We start from the raw sequence: 22610 nt of genomic DNA on the forward strand, positions 1-22610 counted from the left end.
CCACGCCCTCTTATTAACATATATGAATATATATGAATGAAGACGTAGCCACGTCGCCACACGGATGAAGAAATGCATCAAATAAGTAAATACTGAAATATACAAATTAAAGTATTTAAATATGTAAAAAATAAATAAATAAATGAAAATAAACAAATGGTAGGCTTTACATTTCGAAATCAATACTAAAGCGTGAATTTGTTCAAATAAATACATAAATGGGATTTAAATGTAGCTTTGAAAGAAAACTAATATTATACAAATGACTGTAAAAAAGTAAAAAAAAATAAAAAATAAAAAATCTAAAAAATACGATGTTTACGATTCAGCGCATGTACGGAAGTGGCGTCATGATTAGCGCCAAACTTGAAGCCTGTGGCTAGACTGAGGAAGTAAACAAACAGTGGCTGTAAGTGCTTCTCTCAATAAGATCTGTTAAAATATCTTTCTTTACTAAGATATTTGTCGATATTTTCCTCAGTTTATGTTCTTTTTTCCTCATTCATTCTTATAAAGTTAATTTGAGCCGTTGTAAAGTTAGAAACAACAGTTAAATAGTCCACACAGAGAGATTATATGTATCTGTGTAATTATTTGGCTAATTCTAGGACTGATATCGGCGAATTTAGATTTATTTTAGTCTTCTTTATGTTTTCGAAATATTAGATACGCGTTGAGCTATTAAAATAGATGATAAAGTGTCAGTAAAACTGGCCTGTAATGATTTTATTCCGTATATTGTTTATATTAGGATGTGTGATATTTGTTGTAATTTTGCTTTCAGACTTTGGAGGGTGAAGGATGAGCAGTCAGGGTGCTGACCGAGGGTCGTGGAGGGGTGGAAACAGCTCAGCTGCTGGAGGAAGAGGATGGAGAGGAGGAAGGGGATGGAATGCTGGTCAGTACAGGGGCTGGAGAGGCCGTCAGTGGAGCAGAGGAGGAGGAGGAGGAGGGAACTACCCCAACAACAACACACAAAATAGTAAGTGTCTCAACAGCTGGGTAGTAGTTTGTCTTCATAGATAGAGAATGTTGATTAAAGGATTAGTTCACTTCAGAATTATAATTTCCTGATAATTTACTCACCCCCATGTCATCCAAGATGTTCATGTCTTTCTTTCTTCAGTTGAAAAGAAATTAATGTTTTTGAGGAAAACATTCCATGATTTTTCTCCATATAGTGGGCTTCACTGGGGTTCAACGGGTTGAAGGTCCAAATGTCAGTTTCAGTGAAGCTTCAAAGAGCTCTACACGATCCCAGACGAGGAATAAGGGTCTTATCTAGAGAAACGATCATTTTCTAAAAAAATGTATATACTTTTTAACCACAAATGCTCGTCTTGCACTGCTCTGCGATGCGCCACGCATTACGTAATCACATTGGAAAGGTCACGCGTGACATAAGTGGAAGTAGAGTGAAAAAAACTGTTTTATCTTTTCTTGTAAAGGCAGTTTGCACGTTTGCAGACTTTTGCACGTTCACTTTGTAAACACTGGATCAATACTTCTGCCTACGTCACACGTATCGCAGTGCAGATTCTTCGTCTGGGATCATGTAGAGCTCTTTGAAGCTGCACTGAAACTGACATTTGGACCTTCAACCCGTTGAACCCCAGTGAAGTCCACTATATGGAGAAAAATCCTGGAATGTTTTCCTCAAAAACATTAATTTCTTTTTGACTGAAGAAAGAAAGACATGAACATCTTGGATGATATGGGGGTGAGTAAATTATCAGGAAATTTGAATTCTGAAGTGAACTAATCCTTTAAGTGATTTACATTTACGTTTATGCATTTAATAGACACTCAATAAACTACTGTTTGATTATTTGTTGTTTTTTCTTCACAGGATTTACTCCACAAGTCAGTCAGGCTCGTGTAACTCAAGCAACTCTTGATATCACATGTCCATACAAAGGATGGCGGCTCTATTTTTCTGAAGGTTTTATATTTTCCAATTTCCATTGTGTTTAAAATTGTATTATTAACCTCTGGGATATACAGTAGTGGCCAAATGTGATGTCTGGGGTAGGAAAATTGACATATTAACCTTTATTCAAATATTAATAAAAATGTGTTAAAGGTTTTCCAAGGATATTGCATAGTTGTGCTTGGGGTCAATTGTTTTATTTGTACAAATAATAATGCAATGAAATATGTCAAATTGTGCAAACATAATTTTTGGTCAGACTGTCATACAAAGAAATTATGAACACATGCAAAAACGAGAGAGAACCAACAAAATATTAATAACTGATCATGTTGTAGTCAATGTATGCCTTTACTGTCAGCTTTTTGTTTTCTATGCATTTTTTTTTTTTTTGCATAGTAAAATAAAACCTTTAGCCTTTTTTGTGTCAAATAATTTTGTCAGATAAATTTCTTAACAAAGTTTAGTGTTTTGTTCTTCCTTCATATGTAAAATATTTCCTCATGTTTTGATGGTTTAATTGAACTTGTAGGGTCATAAAAAACAAATATCCCTTCAGACATCACTTTTGCCCACTGTAACTGTATGTGTCTTAATATTTTCTTGATTTTGATTTACTATTACAACAGTTTTTAATGTGAGTTTGTTTCTTTTCCAGGTTTTGTTGAAAGTTCACCTTATGTTGAGAAGATAAAAGTGTTTGAACGATACTTCACATCGCAGATGGATCTTTATGATAAGGTATCAGAATTCATAGTGGGATTTTTCTGTATTTCCAGTGTTGAAAAACAAAATATCAATTTTGGATTTTTTTTCCCCCACTCAGGATGAGATTGAAAGGAAAGGCAGCATTTTGGTGGACTACAAAGACCTTCTGTCCAACAAACAGATTTCACACACTTTACCTGATCTTGCCAAAGATCTTAAAGAAATGCCTGAGAAGATTCTGGACTGCTTGGGTGTGGCAATTCATCAGGTGGGGTTTGTGTTATGCCTTTACACAGATGTGACTGTTTTCAGTTTAACATTATGCCAAAATCTCTGAAGATCAAATGAAATAATTGAATCTTTCTCTGCAGGTGCTGACTGTGGATCTGGAGAAACATGCAGCAGAACTGCAGGGGCAGGAGGAGCTTCCCGCAGGCGTACGGCCCATAATCAACATCCCACATATCAGCGCCAGGTGAGACTGTTTACTTGCCTTTATGAATATCAAATCAAGTCAAATTTATTTGTATATTTCTCATTGTTTGAAAGGAGCTTTACAGAAAGACATGATGTTAATGTTTATAATATCTTAATATCTTCATGCCTTATAGTTGCATTTAGCAGATTAGAGCTAAATGTAAATACAGTTTACATTTATGCTGATAAAGTTGTACATACTTATATACTTTATATATAGAGCTGGGTGATATTATAGTTACATTTTGCGCCGAATTAAAAACAAATTGGTTTCATTTATTGTTTTTGTTTGTCTTTCTCTCTTTCAGGTTGTATAACTACGAGCCATTGACTCCTTTGAAAAGTCTGAGAGCAAATTTATATGGCAAGTTTGTTGCGATCAGAGGAACCGTGGTGAGAGTGAGTAACATTAAACCGCTCTGCAGTAAACTGGCATTCGTCTGTAACAGCTGTGGAGATACACAGAGTGTCACACTGCCTGATGGGAAATACACCATACCCACTAAGGTACAGTGTGCTTTCAGCTTCATCCAACATTACTTCTATATAACAAGTTAGATTAGTTACCTTTGTTTCAATCTATCCATATTTATCTAGTATTTATATTTTATTTTATTCAGTGGAATGAAAACTAATTTGAGTAGCTCTGTGAGACAAATTACAGAGAAAAGAAAGAATAATCTGTAAAAAAACAACAAATAAAAGTAAAAATTGTACATAATAAATAGTAACTGTCACTGTTGCTGTATTTAGTGACATCTAACATGATTTTTATTATTTTTTTCTCCAGTGTTTAAAGGCTGAATGTCGTGGACGGTCATTCACTCCAAACAGGAGTTCACCTTACACACTCACTGTCGACTGGCAAACAATAAAGTATGAAAATGTATAATGGTGTGAATGAAAATTTGCCTGAGCAGAATGTATTTCATGTTCCTTTTTATACATACCTTTATTTTATTTTTTTTTATTTTTTTTTATTGCTTTCAGTGTAAATCCCAAAAATACAGTCCTCTGCATTTCTCATCATCAAATATGTTCTGCTATCGTTTCATGAGCATTTATATTTTTAATTAATTTATATTATAATATAATTCCAGTTATTGTTTGCCTGTGCTATTTTAGTATTATTTATATACTATTATATTATTTATTAATATTTTAAATTAGCTTTTAATTTTTATTTTATTTTTTGTGTTTTGACATTTTATTAGTGTTTTTAAACATTTCTTTGAATTAATTTATATTATTAATTTCTTTGACATTTCTTTGAATTTATTTCTATTATAACATATTTCCAGTGATTGTTTGCCAGTGTTATTTTAATGTTATTTATATACTATTATATTATTTATTAATATTTTAAATTTGCTTTTATTTTATTTTGTTTTATTTTATGCGTTTTTGTCATTTTTATTAGTGTTTTTAAACATTTCTGTATAGCCTTAATTTTGTGTTTAGTAATTTTAGTACTTCAACTTATTTAAGTTATTTCTCAAGTTTTTTTTTTAAGTTTAAGATTTTTTTAATCTAATATTTATATTTTATTTAATTTGAATTAGTGAACATGATTTTTAGTAGTTTTAGTTTTAGTCAACAATAGCAACTCTGCTGTGAGATGATTTCTCCTCCTGTGCTCTTCGCAGGGTTCAGGAGATGATGTCAGGTGACCAGCGTGAGTCCGGTCGAATCCCGCGCACCATTGAATGTGAGCTCACGCAGGACCTGGTGGACAGCTGTGTGCCTGGAGACATGGTCACCATCACAGGGGTCATTAAAGTGTCCAGTGAAGACGGTATGAGACATTGTCCAAACTGTCAGTGCAAAGGTCATAGACTCATACGCAGGGATGAGTAAAAATGTCTTATTAACAAATGTTTGATTCTCATTCATTTAGCATCTCAGAAATTAGTCCACATTACAGTCTGGCAAATATCAGCTTGTGCTATTTTTACATTTGACCTCAATGGTCTGTGGACACAGGACAGCCTCGGGTGGCCTTCTGTCCGACTCAGTTTTTCCATGATAGTCACACATTCGCTGTGAGGAGAGGATCTTTGTGTTGAGTTGTTATAACCCAACCACATAATAAAATTATTTAGACTCAAATGACTATATTATATCCATTTATTATTAGGGGTTGAAGTGTTAAAATTTCCAAGGATCAGCATTCTCCTCTAAAAGTGATCGGGCAGACCAAACCATAAGTCGTAGAGACTTGAAACTTTGAGGGCTGGTAGTGCTCACACCGTCTACAACATCAGCAAGGCTCGCCCCGATCGACCTGACTGGGGTGCTACAGTGGTCAAAAGTACGAAATCGCTCATAACTTCTAAACCGTTAGGCATAGGCTCAAATATCTTAAATCGGTGGAATTATATCGTCACCCTGGCGAAATTTTTAGGTATTTTTGATTTTCTGAAAAACATACTTTTGCGAACTAGTCCTAGGTTTTTCGCCCGATTGAAAACAAACCAGTACAGCAAGATTCTCTGGAGTCTACTTGTCAATAATTATCAGACAGATGTTGAAATTTCGATTCAGGGTCTCTAAGGGCCGCCAAAACGTTCGACGTGGGCGGAGCCACATTTACTAAAATGGCTATAACTTGTGAACGTAATGAGATATTTTCACCAAACTTGGAACGTGTGTATGAGCTCAATCTTTGGTCACGTGAAAAAAAAAATTGCGGCCACTTGGTGGTGCTATAACAGGTAAAAAAAGCATGAACATGGATATAACTATATACCATGATTGTCTATGAGGACATTGACGCATCTCAAAAAACATTGCCATCGGCCAATTAATTTTTAAACATGTATTAGACTAAATTAACAGAGGCTGATTGGAACGAAACTCGCTGGGCCTGTTTGACTCACAGCCCTAAAGGCCTGTGAGAAATTCGAAAGAAATCGGCCACTGGGGGGCGCCTTTGCTTCTCCACATGGTAGAGCTCCTCATTCTGAGCAACTTTGCCTCTAGGACCGCTGCTGTCCATCAAATTGTTTGTTAAATATTGGAGATTATTTCAAAAACCAGCTTTGGTGAACTAGTCCTAGGTTTTTGGCTCAACCTCGATAACTGTTAAAAAGCTTTACAAACTATATTTCCTATATTAAATTGCCTGTATTGGCTATAAATGGTCTTTTCCTTCTATGATTGTATTCCTTGGCTTTTGGATGAAATTTATTTTTATGTATTTTAATGTGTTTTTGTATTGATTGTGTTCTTGGGTCTTTTCTTTTTATTCTCTTAATCTCTATATTTACTTTATATATATATATATATATATATATATATATATATGTATATATGTATATATATGTATATATATGTACAGCACTTTGGCGTACGCTAGCTGTTTTTAAATGTGCTATATAAATAAACTGACCTTGAACTTGACTTATGATCTAAATGGTTACATGCTTGCTAAGTAAAACATAATACCGTTTTACGCATGTGCTTCAAGGCCTTAAAGCGTTTGAATGCTTGTTTCCTGTTCATGATTTGCGTTTGTATCTTTCTTCAGGAAGTGGCAGAAACAAGAAGGACAAGTGTATGTTCCTGTTGTACATTCAGGCAAATTCAGTCAGCAACTCGAAGGGTCAGAAAAGCAAAGCCGCGTCTGAATCTGAGGGCCAGGGACCTTCGGTGGAGTTCTCCATCAAAGATCTCTACGCCATCCAAGAGATTCAAGCTCAAGAGGACCTGTTCAAACTCATAGTGAAGTGAGTAACATTTAAACTCTATAACATCTTCACTATATACTGTATAATCAATGAAGAAGCTAATGTGACCGTCACTGTAATTGCAGCTCTCTTTGTCCAGCCATTTATGGCCATTTGGTGAGTGTCCAAATATTGAGTTCTTATTTAACTTGTCTTTTTTATTTGTTGTTTTTGCAGTTTAGATTTAGTAAATGAAAATGACTCATTTAACTATCAGCTATCCCTGTGTTTTCTCAGCTTGTTAAAGCAGGATTGGCTCTGGCTCTTTTTGGCGGTTGTCAGAAGTATGTTGACGATAAGAATCGTATCCCAATACGAGGAGATCCACATATGCTTATTGTTGGAGACCCTGGACTTGGTAAAAGTCAGATGTTACAGGTACATGATAATATGAGCCCTTCTAGTGCATTTATCAGCCAATTAGATGATTTTAAGTTTATTAAAATGCCATATGTGTGCTGTTGTTGTGTGTGTGTGTGTCCAGGCTGTGTGTAACGTGGCTCCACGGGGTGTGTATGTGTGTGGAAACACAACCACCACCTCTGGACTGACTGTATCTCTGTCCCGGGACAGCGGATCAGGAGACTACGCTCTTGAGGCTGGAGCGCTGGTGTTGGGAGATCAAGGTATTTAAACTGAATTCAATTCAGGATACAGATGTGGAAGAGCTTTACCTGGGTATATTATTTTAAAAACAGCGAGTTTAATATTTTCTCCAGGCATCTGTTGCATTGACGAGTTTGATAAGATGGGCAGTCAGCATCAGGCTCTTCTGGAGGCCATGGAGCAGCAGAGCATCAGTCTGGCTAAAGCTGGGATTGTCTGCACCCTTCCTGCTCGAACCTCCATCATCGCAGCGGCCAATCCTGTCGGAGGACATTACAATAAAGCCAAGACTGTCTCTGAGAACCTGAAGTGAGTGAATGCCTTCTATTAATACTTTTGTTGTAACAAGTTTAACAAGTTATAAAGTAAAATATCTAGTTTCCACCAGACTGCCTAATTTATACGCAGAATAAAGGGGCGGGGCCTGGTTGAGTAGTGTGTTGAAACTGGCGGTTATAGTAAGGGACGGGACATTTCCCAAACACACTCGAAGCGCTTGACCAATCACAACACACTGCTGCAGCCGACCAATCAGAGCACATTGTGCTTTTCATAGAGACAGGAACTACACAGAGCGTTACTGACAGACTGGGAAGAGAAGAGCTGCAACAATGGAGAATATGTGCAAAATAATCAACATTCAAGCATGAAAATAATCAACATTCAAGCATGAAAACCTGTTCTAGTAGAGCCCAAAAACAACATCAAGACTTTGTAAAGGGCATAATATGACCTCTTTTAAAAGTGTTGCCTGTGTCCCTCTAGAATGGGAAGTGCACTGCTGTCCAGGTTTGATCTGGTCTTCATCTTGTTGGACACTCCTAATGAAGACCACGACCACCTGCTGTCCGAGCACGTGATGGCCATGCGAGCAGGGAAGAAAGGTGCGGTCAGCAGTGCTGCAGTCACGCGCTACAGCACGCAGGAGTCCAGCATCTCCATTCTGGAGGTCTCCTCGGAGAAACCGCTCACAGACAGACTCAAAGTAACACTCGCCTTCTCTTCAGTGGATTCTCTGCTGTTTGTTTCTCTTTACTAAACCAATTCTGTTGATACCCCTTCATGGTAACACTTTATAATTAGGTTTCATTTGTTAACTACATTAATAAACATGAACTAACAATGTATAATACTACAGCATTTATTAATCTTAGTTAATGTTAATCAGCATTTACTAATACATTTTTAAATCAAAAGTTGTCTCTAACATAAACAATGAACAATTGTATTCTTGACTAACAAAATTATGTATTGTAATTAACAAGGATTAATAAATGCTGTATAAAATATTGCTCAATGTTCATGTTAGGTAATGAATGCATAACTAATGTTAACAAATGACAATATTGTAGTGTTGCTAATTCATAATTGCTTTCATTAATAATGTTTCCTTATGCAAGTATTACTTAATATTGCTTATGCATATTTGACTGTACAACTACTGATCTGTTAAGCCTCATATTTTGATCGACTTACAGTATGTTTTATTAATGCACCTACTATAAATTTGTTGTTACTGTACTGTATATTACATATTACATTCTCTTTTTCCATTCGTAGCTGGTTCCTGGAGAGAACTTTGACCCGATTCCTCACCAGCTCCTGCGGAAGTACGTGGGTTACGCCCGGCACTACGTTCACCCGTCTCTCTCCGCAGAGGCTGCGCAGGTCCTGCAGGACTTCTATCTGGAGCTGCGCAAACAGAACCAGACGGCCGACAGCACGCCCATCACCACCCGCCAGCTGGAGTCCCTCATCCGACTCACAGAGGTGGAAATAAACAACAAAACCCTCCCAATTGCTTCTCAAAACTAGCCCAAAACTAGCCCAATCGCAGTTCAGAGGGTTCCCCTGGTAAAATTTGCATTCCGAGTCTACATGTTATTTGGGGTCACTTCAACCCACAGACATGAAAAACAACCCACGGCAATAGTGGTAAAGTAGCCTAATTCTGCGGTCAAACCGCAGACTTGGCAGCACTGAAATAAACTCCATACAAGATCAGATCTACCAATAACATCATACAGCGTCCACTGCACTCTGTTTGTTTTGATTAACAATATTATGTAATATTCATTTTTAGCTTCAAGCATTGGCAATTTTCTTTTTAGTGGTGACATTGCCTATTTATGCAAGCTTGTTTCCACCAGGGAATAAAAAAAATAAGAATTTGTGACTTTTTATCTCACAATTAAATATCTCGCAATTCTGAGGGAAAAAAAAAACGTTGCAATTTAAAGTTTATGCCACGCAATTCAGAGAAAAAAAAGTCTGAAAAGTATGTATATAAACTCTGACTTTTTTCTCAGTTGTGAGATATAAACATGCAGTTGCGAGTTATAAAGTCAAATTGTGAGATAAAAAGTCGCAAATAACTTTTATTAAAAAAAATTATTCGGTGGTGGAAACAAGCTTTTATACTTATTCCTGTTCCTTCTTAAAATAGCATTTAGTTTACTTCAGAGCAGTGTTATTTTAGTTTTAGTAATATTTTGAATTTTGAATTTTATTTGTTAATTTTAGTTATATTTTTAGTAATTTTGTTAAGTGGTTTTGCTATTTATTATTATTTTTTTTAAATATTTCTTTTTTAGATTTAATATATTTTATTTCAGTTTTAGTTAGTTTTAGTTTTTAATTTATTTCCAGTTAATAATTTTAGTGCTTCAATTTAATGCCCTTTCTAATTTCCATTTAGTTGACCTTTTTTACTATTATTTATATTTTATTTCAGCTTTATTTCAATTCACAGAAATGTTTTTAATGGTTTTAGTTACAATTTTAGTTAACCATAATGACCCTGCTTTACAGGCACAGCCCAACAAAACCACGAGTTACTATTTGCATTTTGTCAGATAAAAATGTGTATGTTACCCTGCGAACAACATGAGGCTTCAGTATTTTTGGTCTGTTTTCTACAGACATGAACTAAAAAGTGCAAAAAATACAATTTTGATTTCTTGAGGTCTAAAGAATTAATCAAAAGGCTTTCTTTCTCTCTCTGCAGGCGAGAGCTCGTGTTGAACTCAGGGAAAAAGCTACACAAAGTGATGCGGAGGATGTTGTGGAGATTATGAAACACAGGTGACTCATAAAAGCTGCTTTTTCTCCAGTTTTTGATACCCATATTGGGAAAATGATACTGAACATGTCTTCATTGATATCTCTGTGTTTTAACTCCCTATACATCCTCAAATTAAACTTTTTTTTATGGCAGTCTTGATTATATTTGCTCAAAAGTGACAAAAGCTTTTAACATAATGCTGAGCTCCTTCCTTCATGTTCTTCTGCGTTTAGTTTAACCGACACATACTCAGATGAATTTGGCCGTCTGGATTTCGACCGTTCTCAGCTCGGCTCCGGCATGAGCAACCGCTCGAAAGTCAAGAAATTTGTCATGGCGTTAAACAGACTCGCTGAGCGCACCAACAAAAGCACGTTTGAGCTCCAGGAGCTGCGACAGCTCGCCAAAGATCTGCAGATACAGGTGAGCATCATCTACAGTACAGAGCACACTGTCAGAAGACAGATTTGAATTATCTGTATCATATTTATCATGTTCTTTTCTCAGGTTGTGGATTTTGAGGGTTTCATCGGCTCACTCAATGAACAGGGTTACCTTCTGAAGAAAGGTCACAGGATCTATCAGCTTCAAACCATATGAATGAACCATCTCTTATGATGCTTTTACAATGTAATTGTCATATTGACTGTTTTTTTAATGAAACAAATAATATATTTGTCACATTGTAATGTATGTTTACATTGAATGTACAGTTAATAACTTTTCATGTACATAAATAGACATAAAATTCTATTTAAATAGTATGTTCCTGTAAATACAATGCACAAAACCAAACCATAACCACATTTCTGAACATTAAAACAGAATGTTTATATTGTTTTATGTTGTTTGATATGATTGAACGCTGCTTATACCCTTATAGATAAAAGTAAAATAAGAGCCCACACATGTGCAGGTTATACATTAAATTGCAATAGATTAAAAATTAATACATATTGCATATTCTTTTAAGAGTTGTAAAATGTCATCAAAAATAAATAAATCAAACAAAATGACACATTTTAAAAGGTTTTTTTTTTTACTCTATTTGAAAGAATTCCTATGTTAATTATGATTATAACATTAAATTATGACATTTTATATTACATTTATTGTATTATTTATATATTATTATATATAGAACAATATTGCTATTTTTATTAGCTGATAATTTGAATTGCGGTTTTTATAACACGTTATATTAGAATATATAAGATAATGGTACATTGATGCACCTTTACAAAAAGAACAAACAGTTCTGGCAAAAATACCATAGTAAAAATGTGGTAACTTGGTATAGATCTGCTATGATCAACATCGTTATGTTATAATATAATATATTATGTTATATTATATTATAAAAGATAATGGTACAATGATGCACCTTTACAAAAAGAACAAACAGTTCTGGCAAAAATACCATAGTAAAAATGTGGTAACTTGGTATAGATCTGCTATGATCAACATCGTTATGTTATATTATATTATATTATATTATATTATAAAAGATAATGGTACAATTATGCACCTTTACAAAAAGAATAAACAGTTCTGGCAAAAATACCATAGTAAAAATGTGGTAACTTGGTATCTGCTACGATCAACATCAAGTTATTATATTATATTATATTATATTATATTATAAAAGATAATGGTACAATTATGCACCTTTACAAAAAGAACAAACAGTTCTGGCAAAAATACCATAGTAAAAATGTGGTAACTTGGTATCTGCTACGATCAACATCAAGTTATTATATTATATTATATTATAAAAGATAATGGTACAATGATGCACCTTTACAAAAAGAACAAACAGTTCTGGCAAAAATACCATAGTAAAAATGTGGTAACTTGGTATAGATCTGCTATGATCAACATCGTTATGTTATGTTATGTTATATTATATTATATTATATTATATTATATTATATTATATTATATTATAAAAGATAATGGTACAATGATGCACCTTTACAAAAAGAACAAACATTTCTGGCAAAAATACCATAGTAAAAATGTGGTAACTTGGTATAGATCTGCTATGATCAACATCGTTATGTTATGTTATGTTATATTATATTATATTATATTATAAAAGATAATGGTACAATGTTGCACCTTTACAAAAAGAACAAACAGTTCTGGCAAAAATACCATAGTAAAAATGTGGTAACTTGGTATCTGCTACGATCAACATCAAGTTATTATATTATATTATATTATATTATATTATATTATATTATAAAAGATAATGGTACAATGATGCACCTTTACAAAAAGAATAAACAGTTCTGGCAAAAATACCATAGTAAAAATGTGGTAACTTGGTATCTGCTACGATCAACATCAAGTTATTATATTATATTATATTATATTATAAAAGATAATGGTACAATTATGCACCTTTACAAAAAGAACAAACAGTTGTGGCAAAAATACCATAGTAAAAATGTGGTAACTTGGTATCTGCTACGATCAACTTCAAGTTATTATATTATATTATATTATATTATATTATATTATATTATATTATATTATATTATATTATTATCACTTAATCTGAAGCATGATTTAATAGAATGCGTTCGTTTATTTATATCATAACGCATATTAGAGCGCGGTTCCTTTAATACCCGCCCTTTTTGACAACTGTCGTAAATATTCACACACAGGCGGGTTGGAATACGGCAGGGCAAAAAAACGTGGATCGACAATGAATGTCTTAAATATAAAGTAATATGAACGAATTAATTTCGAAATATGCTGCTGGATGCTCGGTCAAACAGATCGCGGATATCTATCATCTACTTGTACTGAGATAAAGCCGCTGACATGTTTTTGGCAGCTTGTTCAAAGAGCTGGTTCAGCTGTGCTAAAGGACACATACACAGACTGAGCGCCAGCACTGCTGCCACCTGCCACTCCGGCTGCAACTACAGAAGACCTGCGAACGTACAGCTGAAAAACACTAAAGCAGAAGTCAGATGGCTCCAGAGGCTGAAAACCAGATGCTGGACCAACTCACATCTGGCCTGTGACTCCTATGGACCACAAGTGGACCTTTATAGAGAAGTCAGTCAGAGAGCAGACCCTCCCACCTCAGTTATATGTAGATCTAAACTACAGAAGCTTCACCACAGGCTTCATCTGCCAGTGTCGAGCAGTAGTTTTAGTGCTGCTGTCAGTCTGTATGGTTCAAATGGGTTTTGTACTGATGCATCTAGAAAGCCAGTTTTGGAAGAGAAATGTTCTAAACAGGATTCAAGGGAAAAGGAGGAAGTTCAAGGACAAGGAGCCTCTTCCCCTCCAGCTAATGAGGGACACTTCCAGTTTAAAGAACTGGTGAGTCAGATTTGACTCTCATTTTCACACTTGTTTTTTGAGCTGTCTCAGTTCTAAGGAAATTACGACAGGGGTTTTCAAATTAGGGTCCAGGGAACTCCATCAAAACAGTGAAAAAATAAATAAATAGACAAAAAAAAATCAAATAAATATATAAAAGTTAATTAATTAAATTAGATTTGAGTAAATGATCAAATTAAAATAAATAAATAATTAAAAAATAATAATAATTATATATAAGTAAACAATACAAAATATTAAAATAAAAAAATAATAGCTGATAAAACAATAGATCTAATATAATTGTCAAACACTTAACAAAGTTAACATTATTGATGTAATAATGATATTTAGATATTTTTTAGGGATGCACCGATATGAACATTTTGGCTGATAACCGATAATTCTTTATATTTGAAAGCCGATAACCAATATATTGGCCGATAAATCTAAATCAAAATTTTTATATAGTTTTTGAGAGCCTGATTATAAAAACAAAAGTCTCACCATTAAAAGCCATGTCCCAAACACAATTATAATGTTTTTATTATAATTTTATGTAGCCTATACGACAGGCTTGTGCTGTATTTTCCTTTTTGAAACAATTTCAATCATATTTCAAGCAATTAAAAACCATCATGGTGAACAGTGTGCATCTAAAGTGTCTCAGCTAAAGGAAATAATCCATTATTTATCGGCTTTAAAATATTGGCCAGATTTTCTTATCGGGCCGATAATGATAACATTAAAAATAAACATATATCGTCTGATTCTGATATGGTGGCCGATATATTGTGCATCCCTAGTATTTTTTTTTATAGATATTTTTACTGGAAAACAATAAAAATACTGAGTAAGAAAATAATTTTACTAATAATGCTTTAACATGCTTATGCATTTGTAAGTGTTTCATGCATATCTTTTGTTCATGCATAATCATAATTTCATATAACTTAATTTATTCACAGTATGAGAATCCATGGACGATCCCTAATTACCTCTGTATAGCCCGGATCGTTCTGTCTCCTCTCCTGGGATACTTAATCATTGAGCAGCACTTCCACGCCTCTCTGGGGCTTTTTGTACTGGCCGGAGCAACAGACTTGGTAAGCTGAAGAGATTTATTTCAGGGCATAATGAGCTGTCCTAAAGGTGATATTGTGGTATTGATCAATGGTTTCACTTTCAGTTGGACGGCTACATCGCTCGTAACTGGCCCAATCAGAAGTCGGCTCTGGGCAGTGCTCTGGATCCATTGGCTGATAAGATTCTCATCAGCGTTCTTTACGTCAGTCTGACATATGCACAACTCATCCCAGGTGAGACGATATGTTAATTTTCTGTCATTATTTATTCACCACTGTAGCTTAATTTCTTTAAAGAGGACCTATTGTGCTTTTATCCATGTTCATCTTTCTTTAGTGTGTAATGTTGCTGTTTGAGGATGAAAAAGCTGCACAAAGTCCCTCTATATCATATTATTCTCTATATCAGTGTCTCTGTTTCCTGAAACGCCTCCATTGTAGTCTTGTAGTCCATTGACAACACACTCATCCAGCTGACCAATCAGAGCACACTGTGCTTTTCAGAAGGAGGGGCTAAACTCATTCAGGACTCTAAACTCTTGTTGTTTTTCCTCAAAGCTCCACTGACAGCACTGATCATATCCAGAGATGTAGCACTGATCGCTGCGGTTTTCTATGTGCGCTACAAAACTGTTCCTCCTCCAGTAAGTCAAAAACTTTAAATCGTTTTGTGCTGCTTTCTGTCATATTGCAAACAGACAATTATAAGTAATGCAGTAGTCAGATTTATGATTCATCATTGTTTTTTCAATATTGTATTTTATGTGGACTGTCTTAGTCTGTGTTTTACAGTTCATGAAGAAACAATATTTGACATTTGTGTTTATTTCCTGCGCAGGTAACACTCAGTAAATTCTTCAACCCCTGTTACACCACTGCCCGGCTCAAACCAACACTCATCAGCAAGGTGGAACAAAACATAAAGATTTCTCTCATCATAACACCTTGTTGTAATGCATTCAACTAATGTTTCACTTTGTATTTCTACCAATATCAGATTTGAATGACTCAACCAGGAATGCATAGAAATTTCAGCCAATGCTGATAGTAAGCCTGTCACGATTATTGATTAACCATCCGATCATGGTTATTTGATTTAATCGCAAATATTTGAGATAATTGCAATAATTGTGCAGCCATTCAAATAAGGGAAATAATAGTGCAGTTATATATTATATATTATATTATATTATATTTTTTATAATGTAATATAAAACAATATAAGTATTATTTATATATTTCTGGGAAAAAAATGTTTTATTAGTGCCGTCAAATCGCTAAATTGTGATTAATCACATCTAACATAAGTTTGTGTTTACATAATATATGTGTATATATATATAATATATATATATATATATGTGTGTGTGTGTGTGTTATGTAAACAAACTTTTGTTAGATGCGATTAATTGCGATTAATCGATTTGTTTGTTTACATGATACACACATACATGTAAAAATATGTGTGTATTATGTAAACTTATGTTAGATGCGATCACTCGTGATTAATCGATTTGTTTACATAATACACACACATATATATGTATAAATGTGTGTGTGTGTATTATGTAAACACTTATGTTAGATGCGATTAATCGCGATTTATCGATTTGACAGCATTATGTTTTTTCTGTGAACAAATATTTACATTATATTGTATTAAATCATTAATTATATAAATATTATTAATTTTTAATGCATTAGCGTAAATAATATAGGCCTATTTTGTTTTATACTATACAAAAAAAAGCATTATGCTTGCTTTGTAATCGTTGTTAATCGCAATTATTTGTATGACAAATAAGCATCAGCACAAAATTCATAATTGTGACAGGCCTAACAGATTATTTTATGTTATGGCTGATAAAACCATTATGATGGTCAGTATTTTTTTATATATATATGAAATATATATAAAAATATATTTTATGTGATCAATATGTTTCAGATCAACACGGCAGTGCAGTTGTTTCTGGTGGCGGCGTCTCTGGCGGCGCCGGTGTTTCACTACACAGACAGTGTTTTTCTGCAGTCACTGTGGTGAGATTTTTCTCCTCCAATCACAATCACATCCTGATATCAAACATTCATCATCACTCACATTATTCTAATTATTCAATCAAATGAAATGAACGTGTGTTCTGTTGGCAGGTACATTACCGCACTGACGACCACAGTATCTGCTTACAGCTACTATCATTACGGTAAAAAGACCGTTGAGGTTCTGAACAAAACACAGTAGTCGTACAGTCATCGGCACAGCTGGGATTTGACCTTTGACACATACATTTGGGAATCCTTGAAATAATCAGTGATTGTGCATAATGGAAATGAATGCCACGGTCTTACTCTTGTAACTGAGGCACTTTAGTCTGTATAAAGTCAAATATTATTTTGATTACAATATTGAATTCATGTGGTGTCACTTCTGATCAAGATATGATTTTCATCTCCACAGGAAACATTTTTAAAATCATTTTAATGAACTGTGGGTCAGTTTTGAAAATAAAAAAAAATAGGACATCAAATACACAGTTGTGTTTATAATGTGTTAACAAGTTTAAAAAGAAAATGATTTCAAAGTAGAATGTATTGTAGTGTGACTAGATTTGTATTGGTGTTTAACAGCCTTTTACTCCAACATTTTACAGACATTAGAATCACAGTGTACCATTTCCTTTAAGGAGAAATAAAACTATAGATATAGTCGAAAAGTGGAAAACATTCTGATTCATTGCTTAGGTATTTACATGAATATGAGGAGCAAAGTCCAAATTGCACAAGACTGTGAACTGCAAAGAATAATCTGCTTTCATACTGAAGTAGTTGGTTTAGAATCACTATACAAATCGACCAGCTGTTTTAGTTAGTCATTAAATATTTCAATGTAATAATCAAATCCATTAAAGTGAAACTTGTTATTCATACTGTACTAGTTTTAAAAGACAAAAATATAGGTCTATTTATTTTCTATACTTCTCAAATTACATTAAATTAATTTAGTTTGAACATTAACATACATTTTGTCTAAATTGTATTATAAATTACATATTTTTTTTCTAAATTAAATACGTATATATACGTTTATATCTATGTGCATATATATATATATATATATAATATATTTATATCATTAAATAAATGTATGTTTTACTGTGAAAATTTATATTTTTTCTAAACAATTATTTATATTGTTATAATAAATCATTCATTATATAAATATTATTAATTTTTTAATGCATTAGAGTAAGTCATATGGATCTATTTGTATTATAAATTTTATTATATAGTATACAGTAAAAAATGTAGTATTCTTACACTGTAAGTGACATGAACAAAACAAAATAAAATTGTTAATTGCTATAATCTGTATGACAATTAATCATCAGCACAAAATTCATGATGTGACAGGCCTGTATAAGTGTCTGAAATAAACAGATTATTTTTGCATATTATTGCTGATAAAACCATCAAATTGTCAGTATATATCTATATTCTTTTGTGTTTTAAATCACCTCTCGATTCTGTGTTCTTATTTTAATTTGGTCTTGGTTGAGCACATTTATGCATAAAATCAATTATCAATTTTGTAAATGCACAAAATTCTGGTCTTGCCTAGCGGAGCTTCACGTCCAGCTATTATGCAGGCAAGGTTTTGGAATATATATGAAATTATTTGGGAAAAATTGCTTTCGGTAAATAAATACAAAATCAACTTTAACTCGGAGAGGGTTTTTGGGCATTTTTCCAATAATTTCCTCTTCACAGCTGTATCTACTGTAAGCCAGGCCTCGTGCAGCTGTGTGCAGAATAAGGTAAGTTCCTCCACTCCTTTTGTTCTTTATGGGTTGGAAAATGCTGGATTGGGGATGGAGATTAGTCTGGTTAGATTTGGGTTCTCCACTGGTTGTTTCTTACACTGTTTATACAGGCAGAAGCTCAGTGTGGCTATGATCACCATCAGGACGCCACACACCGCTAACAGACTGTACAGATACAGCTTTGTGTTTACACCCATCCAGACAGAGGCGCAGGTAGTGGATTCAGTTGTGTTCTGTCTGTCTGAATGATTTTTAAGCACTGTTTCACCCACTATCATGGGACTCTGTGTTGGAGTTTTGGTCGTGAACTTTTTCTCCTCTGTTGAATTTGGAGATGGATGTACTGTAGGTGTGCTGGTTGCTGGTTTTGGTGCCGTTGTACTTGATTCCAAAGTTGTAGATGTTGGATTGATGACTGTGGTAAAGACTGTAGTGGGAACTGGCTTGGTAACTGCACTCGATGGCATTGGGATGGTGTCCTTGCTTCCATGATGTACATCTATAACTGTATATGTAAACACAGTTCATTTGTTCTTAATACTTCACATTCTCAAGCAAAACACATAAACTGAATTGTGATGTGTTGTTAATAGGGATATATACACCAATCAGGCATAAGATTATGACCACCTTCTTAATATTGTGTTGGTCCCCTTTTGCTGCCAAAACAGCCCTGAACCATTGAGGCATGGACTCCACTAGACCCCTGAAGGTGTGCTGTGGTATCTGACAACAAGATGTTAGCAGCAGATCCTTTAAGTCCTGTAAGTTGTGAGGTGGAGCCTCCATGGATCGGACTTGTTTGTTCAGCACATCCCACAGATGCTCGATTGTATTGAGATCTGGGGAATTTGAAGGCCAAGTCAACACCTCAAACTCGTTGTTGTGCTCCTCAAACCATTCCTCAACCATTTTTGCTTTATGGCAGGACGCATTATCCTGCTGAAAGAGGCCACAGCCACCAGGGAATACCGTTTCCATGAAAGGGTGTACATGGTCTGCAACAATGCTTAGGTAGGTGGTACGTGTCAACATCCACATGGATGGCAGGACCCAAGGTTTCCCAGCAGAACATTGCCCAAAGCATCACACTGCCTCCGCCAGCTTGACTTCTTCCCATAGTGCATCCTGGTGCCATGTATATGCTATGCAGCCCCATACGCAACAAACTGTGATGCACTGTGTATTCTGACACCTTTCTATCAGAACCAGCATTAACTTCTTGAGCAATTTGAGCTACAGTAGCTCGTCTGTTGGATCGGACCACACGGGCCAGCCTTCGCTCCCCATGACCTTGTCGCAGGTTCACCACTTTTTGTTCCTTGGAGCACTTTTGATAGATACTGACCACTGCAGACCGGGAACACCCCACAAGAGCTGCAGTTTTGGAGATCTTCTGACCCAGTCGTCTAGCCATCACAATTTGGTCTTTGTCAAACTCGCTCAAATCCTTACGCTTGCCCATTTTTCCTGCTTCTAACACATTAACTTTGAGGACAAAATGTTCACTTGCTGCCTAATATATCCACCCACTAATAGGTGCCGTGATGAAGAGATGATCAGTGTTATTCGCTTCACCTGTCAGTGCTCATAATGTTATGCCTGATCGGTGTAATATATAAAACATTTTAAAAAATAAGTGCATTAAAACAGTATAACAATGCATTTCCATACCACATTTAGTATATGGGACATCTCCAGGCGGAATGAAACATGGTGGTGATGCTGCATTAGTGGGGTTCAGTGACAGAGGGTCCTGTGGTCTCACACAGACAGCACTCCAGAAAAACATCACAACATAGTGTGACACCAGATACATGGTCTGTTGAACAGAGCACTTCATTTCACTATAGACATGAGTAAAAAAAATCCTAAAGCATTTCTTTAGCAAGAAATAATGTATTTGAAGTGTTTTTCTCCTCAAGATGTCACCATCATCTCTCAAATTTGACTCAGATGTGAAATTCAAGGTCAGTGAATCAAACTAAAAATGCCTGAAACTTCTTCATTAATATTTCAAGCATAGCTAAAAGCTGTTTGAGATTTTCATAACGCTTTAGGATGATTTGTACTGTTTTTAAATGCATGATGGAGCATCTAAACATACTTTGTTTTGAATTGCAGGGAATCATGAACTGATGAAGCTGATGAAGAAATCAAACAACTTTCTGAATTGTTACTATGTTTTAAGTGATCAACTGTCACCATTTGCAGGTTAGTTGCCTTACAAGAGTTTCTTTTGTGTTTTCTACTGTCAGCATCATGAAATGTTATACAGAATACATAATAAAATGACAATCTTCTTCAGTTGAGACACATATTGCATTGAATTGCATTATATTCAATTATGCACAGCACAGTAAACCTGTTTAAGCTTCTATGAATACAATGAATTTTCAAGTCTGATCTACTCACACAGATCTTCTTCTGTCTCAGGTTTTTATAAAGCATCAGAAACAGCATGAGCGCTCGCGTCGAGCTGAAGTTGCAGTGATGGTTTGAGTGTGAGTTTCTCTGGACGGGTTCAGGAATGCAGATGTCGAGTGGGAGGAAGTTAACCGGTGAACGCCGCTGATATCTGACGAGGTTTGACCAGCCTCTGAATGAGAGACAGCCGATAGTTTCCATGTTTATCCCGCTCGACATCTGCATTTCTGTTAAATGAGCTATTTGAGATTACAGATTAATATACATGATTGAATGAGTGTCATCAGGGGAGAGTGTAAATCCGTTGTTTAGGATGGTGTGTTTGTCTGGTGGACATGTTCATAAGTCACGTGTGTGAGGGAGTGACCCGGCACCATGCTCACCCCGCACGGACCTGCATTTTTAACTGACAGTCTCCCTGATAACGCTTGACAAATGAGTTCTGTGATGATGCATTTCTCTTTTCCACTATGGGAAATTTCAAATGAAGTAAAACTGATATTTTTACATATACCTGCAAAAAGTGAAAGTGTGCAGTTGTGACCTGTTTCTACCTGATTTCACCCTTTAATTGACTTTTGTTGCTGTTATGTATATAATTATATTGATTTAGTCATGTCAAAAATATGATTTTGATATGTTACCGCCAACATTTTAGGTTAACTGATAAAATATTTAGAGTGTAGGCCTACTATAACATTTTTAAAGGGTTAGTTCACCCAAAAATGAAATTTCTGTCATTATTTACTCACCCTCATGTCATTCAAACCTGTAAGATCTTCGTTCATTTTCAGAACACAAATTAAGATCTTTTTGATGAAATCCGAGAGGTTTCTGATCCCCAAAAGAAAGCAACGAAATTACCAGATTCAAGGCCCAGAAAGGTAGTAAAAACACAGTAGTCAACATGACTACAGTGGTTCAACCTTAATGTTATGAAGCGACGAGAATACTTTTTGTGCGCAAAAACCCCCCCCAAAAATAACTACTTTATTCAATGATTTCTTCCCTACCCTGTCAGTCTCCAACATGGTCACTGACATGAACGAAGGTCTTGCGGGATTGGAACGACATGAGGGTGAGTAATTAATGACTGAATTTTCATTTTTGGGTGAACTAACCCTTTAATGCCTGAAGGTCAACACATTATACTGAGATAACCAAGGTGTATGTGCTCATGTAGGTCACACATAATTTGTACCTAATGTAACTCAGGCACATTCAAGTGCAATTAAGCTTTTGAATAGACAAATATAACCTAATAATTGTTTATTAAATTAACTTCATTTTATAATACAGAAATGTCAGTGGGTTTGTTTTGGTGGACTCTTTATAATCAGTGTATTGTGTGCTTTACTCAACAGAGGGCAGTGTTGCTTCATTTTGGTCCATCTCAGCAGCAGCTTCTCTTCTTCATTT

The 22610-nt window shown here is 34.9% G+C and overlaps 2 protein-coding genes and 1 long non-coding RNA gene across 3 annotated transcripts; 2 read left to right on the top strand and 1 right to left on the bottom strand.

Moving 5' to 3' along the window:
- The first annotated feature begins 261 nt into the window (after positions 1-261).
- mcm8 (minichromosome maintenance 8 homologous recombination repair factor) lies at positions 262-11529 on the top strand. Its single transcript, XM_051867057.1, has 19 exons — positions 262-409; positions 785-982; positions 1850-1942; positions 2589-2671; positions 2757-2906; positions 3010-3113; positions 3424-3622; positions 3906-3991; positions 4762-4910; positions 6645-6843; positions 6930-6960; positions 7081-7221; positions 7328-7469; positions 7563-7758; positions 8215-8434; positions 9010-9219; positions 10457-10533; positions 10747-10936; positions 11021-11529. Exons 2-19 carry the CDS (start codon positions 802-804, stop codon positions 11111-11113), a joined length of 2544 nt encoding a protein of 847 aa, XP_051723017.1. The 5' UTR covers positions 262-409; positions 785-801; the 3' UTR covers positions 11114-11529.
- A 1647-nt stretch (positions 11530-13176) lies between these two features.
- Positions 13177-17462, top strand: crls1 (cardiolipin synthase 1). Its single transcript, XM_051867081.1, has 7 exons — positions 13177-13858; positions 14827-14964; positions 15048-15177; positions 15502-15587; positions 15782-15850; positions 16892-16983; positions 17095-17462. The coding sequence occupies exons 1-7, from the start codon at positions 13349-13351 to the stop codon at positions 17183-17185; spliced, it is 1116 nt and encodes a 371-aa protein (XP_051723041.1). The 5' UTR covers positions 13177-13348; the 3' UTR covers positions 17186-17462.
- LOC127498108 (uncharacterized) lies at positions 17406-21849 on the bottom strand. The gene is made up of 3 exons (XR_007925813.1): positions 21180-21849; positions 20439-20586; positions 17406-19269 (listed from the first exon to the last, which is right to left on the bottom strand). It is a non-coding gene; the product is annotated as an uncharacterized LOC127498108 (long non-coding RNA).
- Positions 21850-22610: the final 761 nt, after the last annotated feature.

This window comes from Ctenopharyngodon idella, chromosome 17 (assembly GCF_019924925.1).
Source record: "Ctenopharyngodon idella isolate HZGC_01 chromosome 17, HZGC01, whole genome shotgun sequence".
NCBI lineage: Eukaryota > Metazoa > Chordata > Actinopteri > Cypriniformes > Xenocyprididae > Ctenopharyngodon > Ctenopharyngodon idella.

Coding starts and splice junctions, on each gene's coding strand:
- mcm8 (XM_051867057.1), top strand. CDS start 802: ATGAGCAGTCAGGGTGCTGACCGAGGGTCGTGGAGGGGTGGAAACAGC. Junction 1,943..2,588: donor GCGGCTCTATTTTTCTGAAG/GTTTTATATTTT, acceptor TTTCTTTTCCAG/GTTTTGTTGAAAGTTCACCT. Junction 7,470..7,562: donor GCTGGTGTTGGGAGATCAAG/GTATTTAAACTG, acceptor TATTTTCTCCAG/GCATCTGTTGCATTGACGAG.
- crls1 (XM_051867081.1), top strand. CDS start 13,349: ATGTTTTTGGCAGCTTGTTCAAAGAGCTGGTTCAGCTGTGCTAAAGGA. Junction 13,859..14,826: donor ACTTCCAGTTTAAAGAACTG/GTGAGTCAGATT, acceptor ATTTATTCACAG/TATGAGAATCCATGGACGAT. Junction 15,851..16,891: donor AACCAACACTCATCAGCAAG/GTGGAACAAAAC, acceptor AATATGTTTCAG/ATCAACACGGCAGTGCAGTT.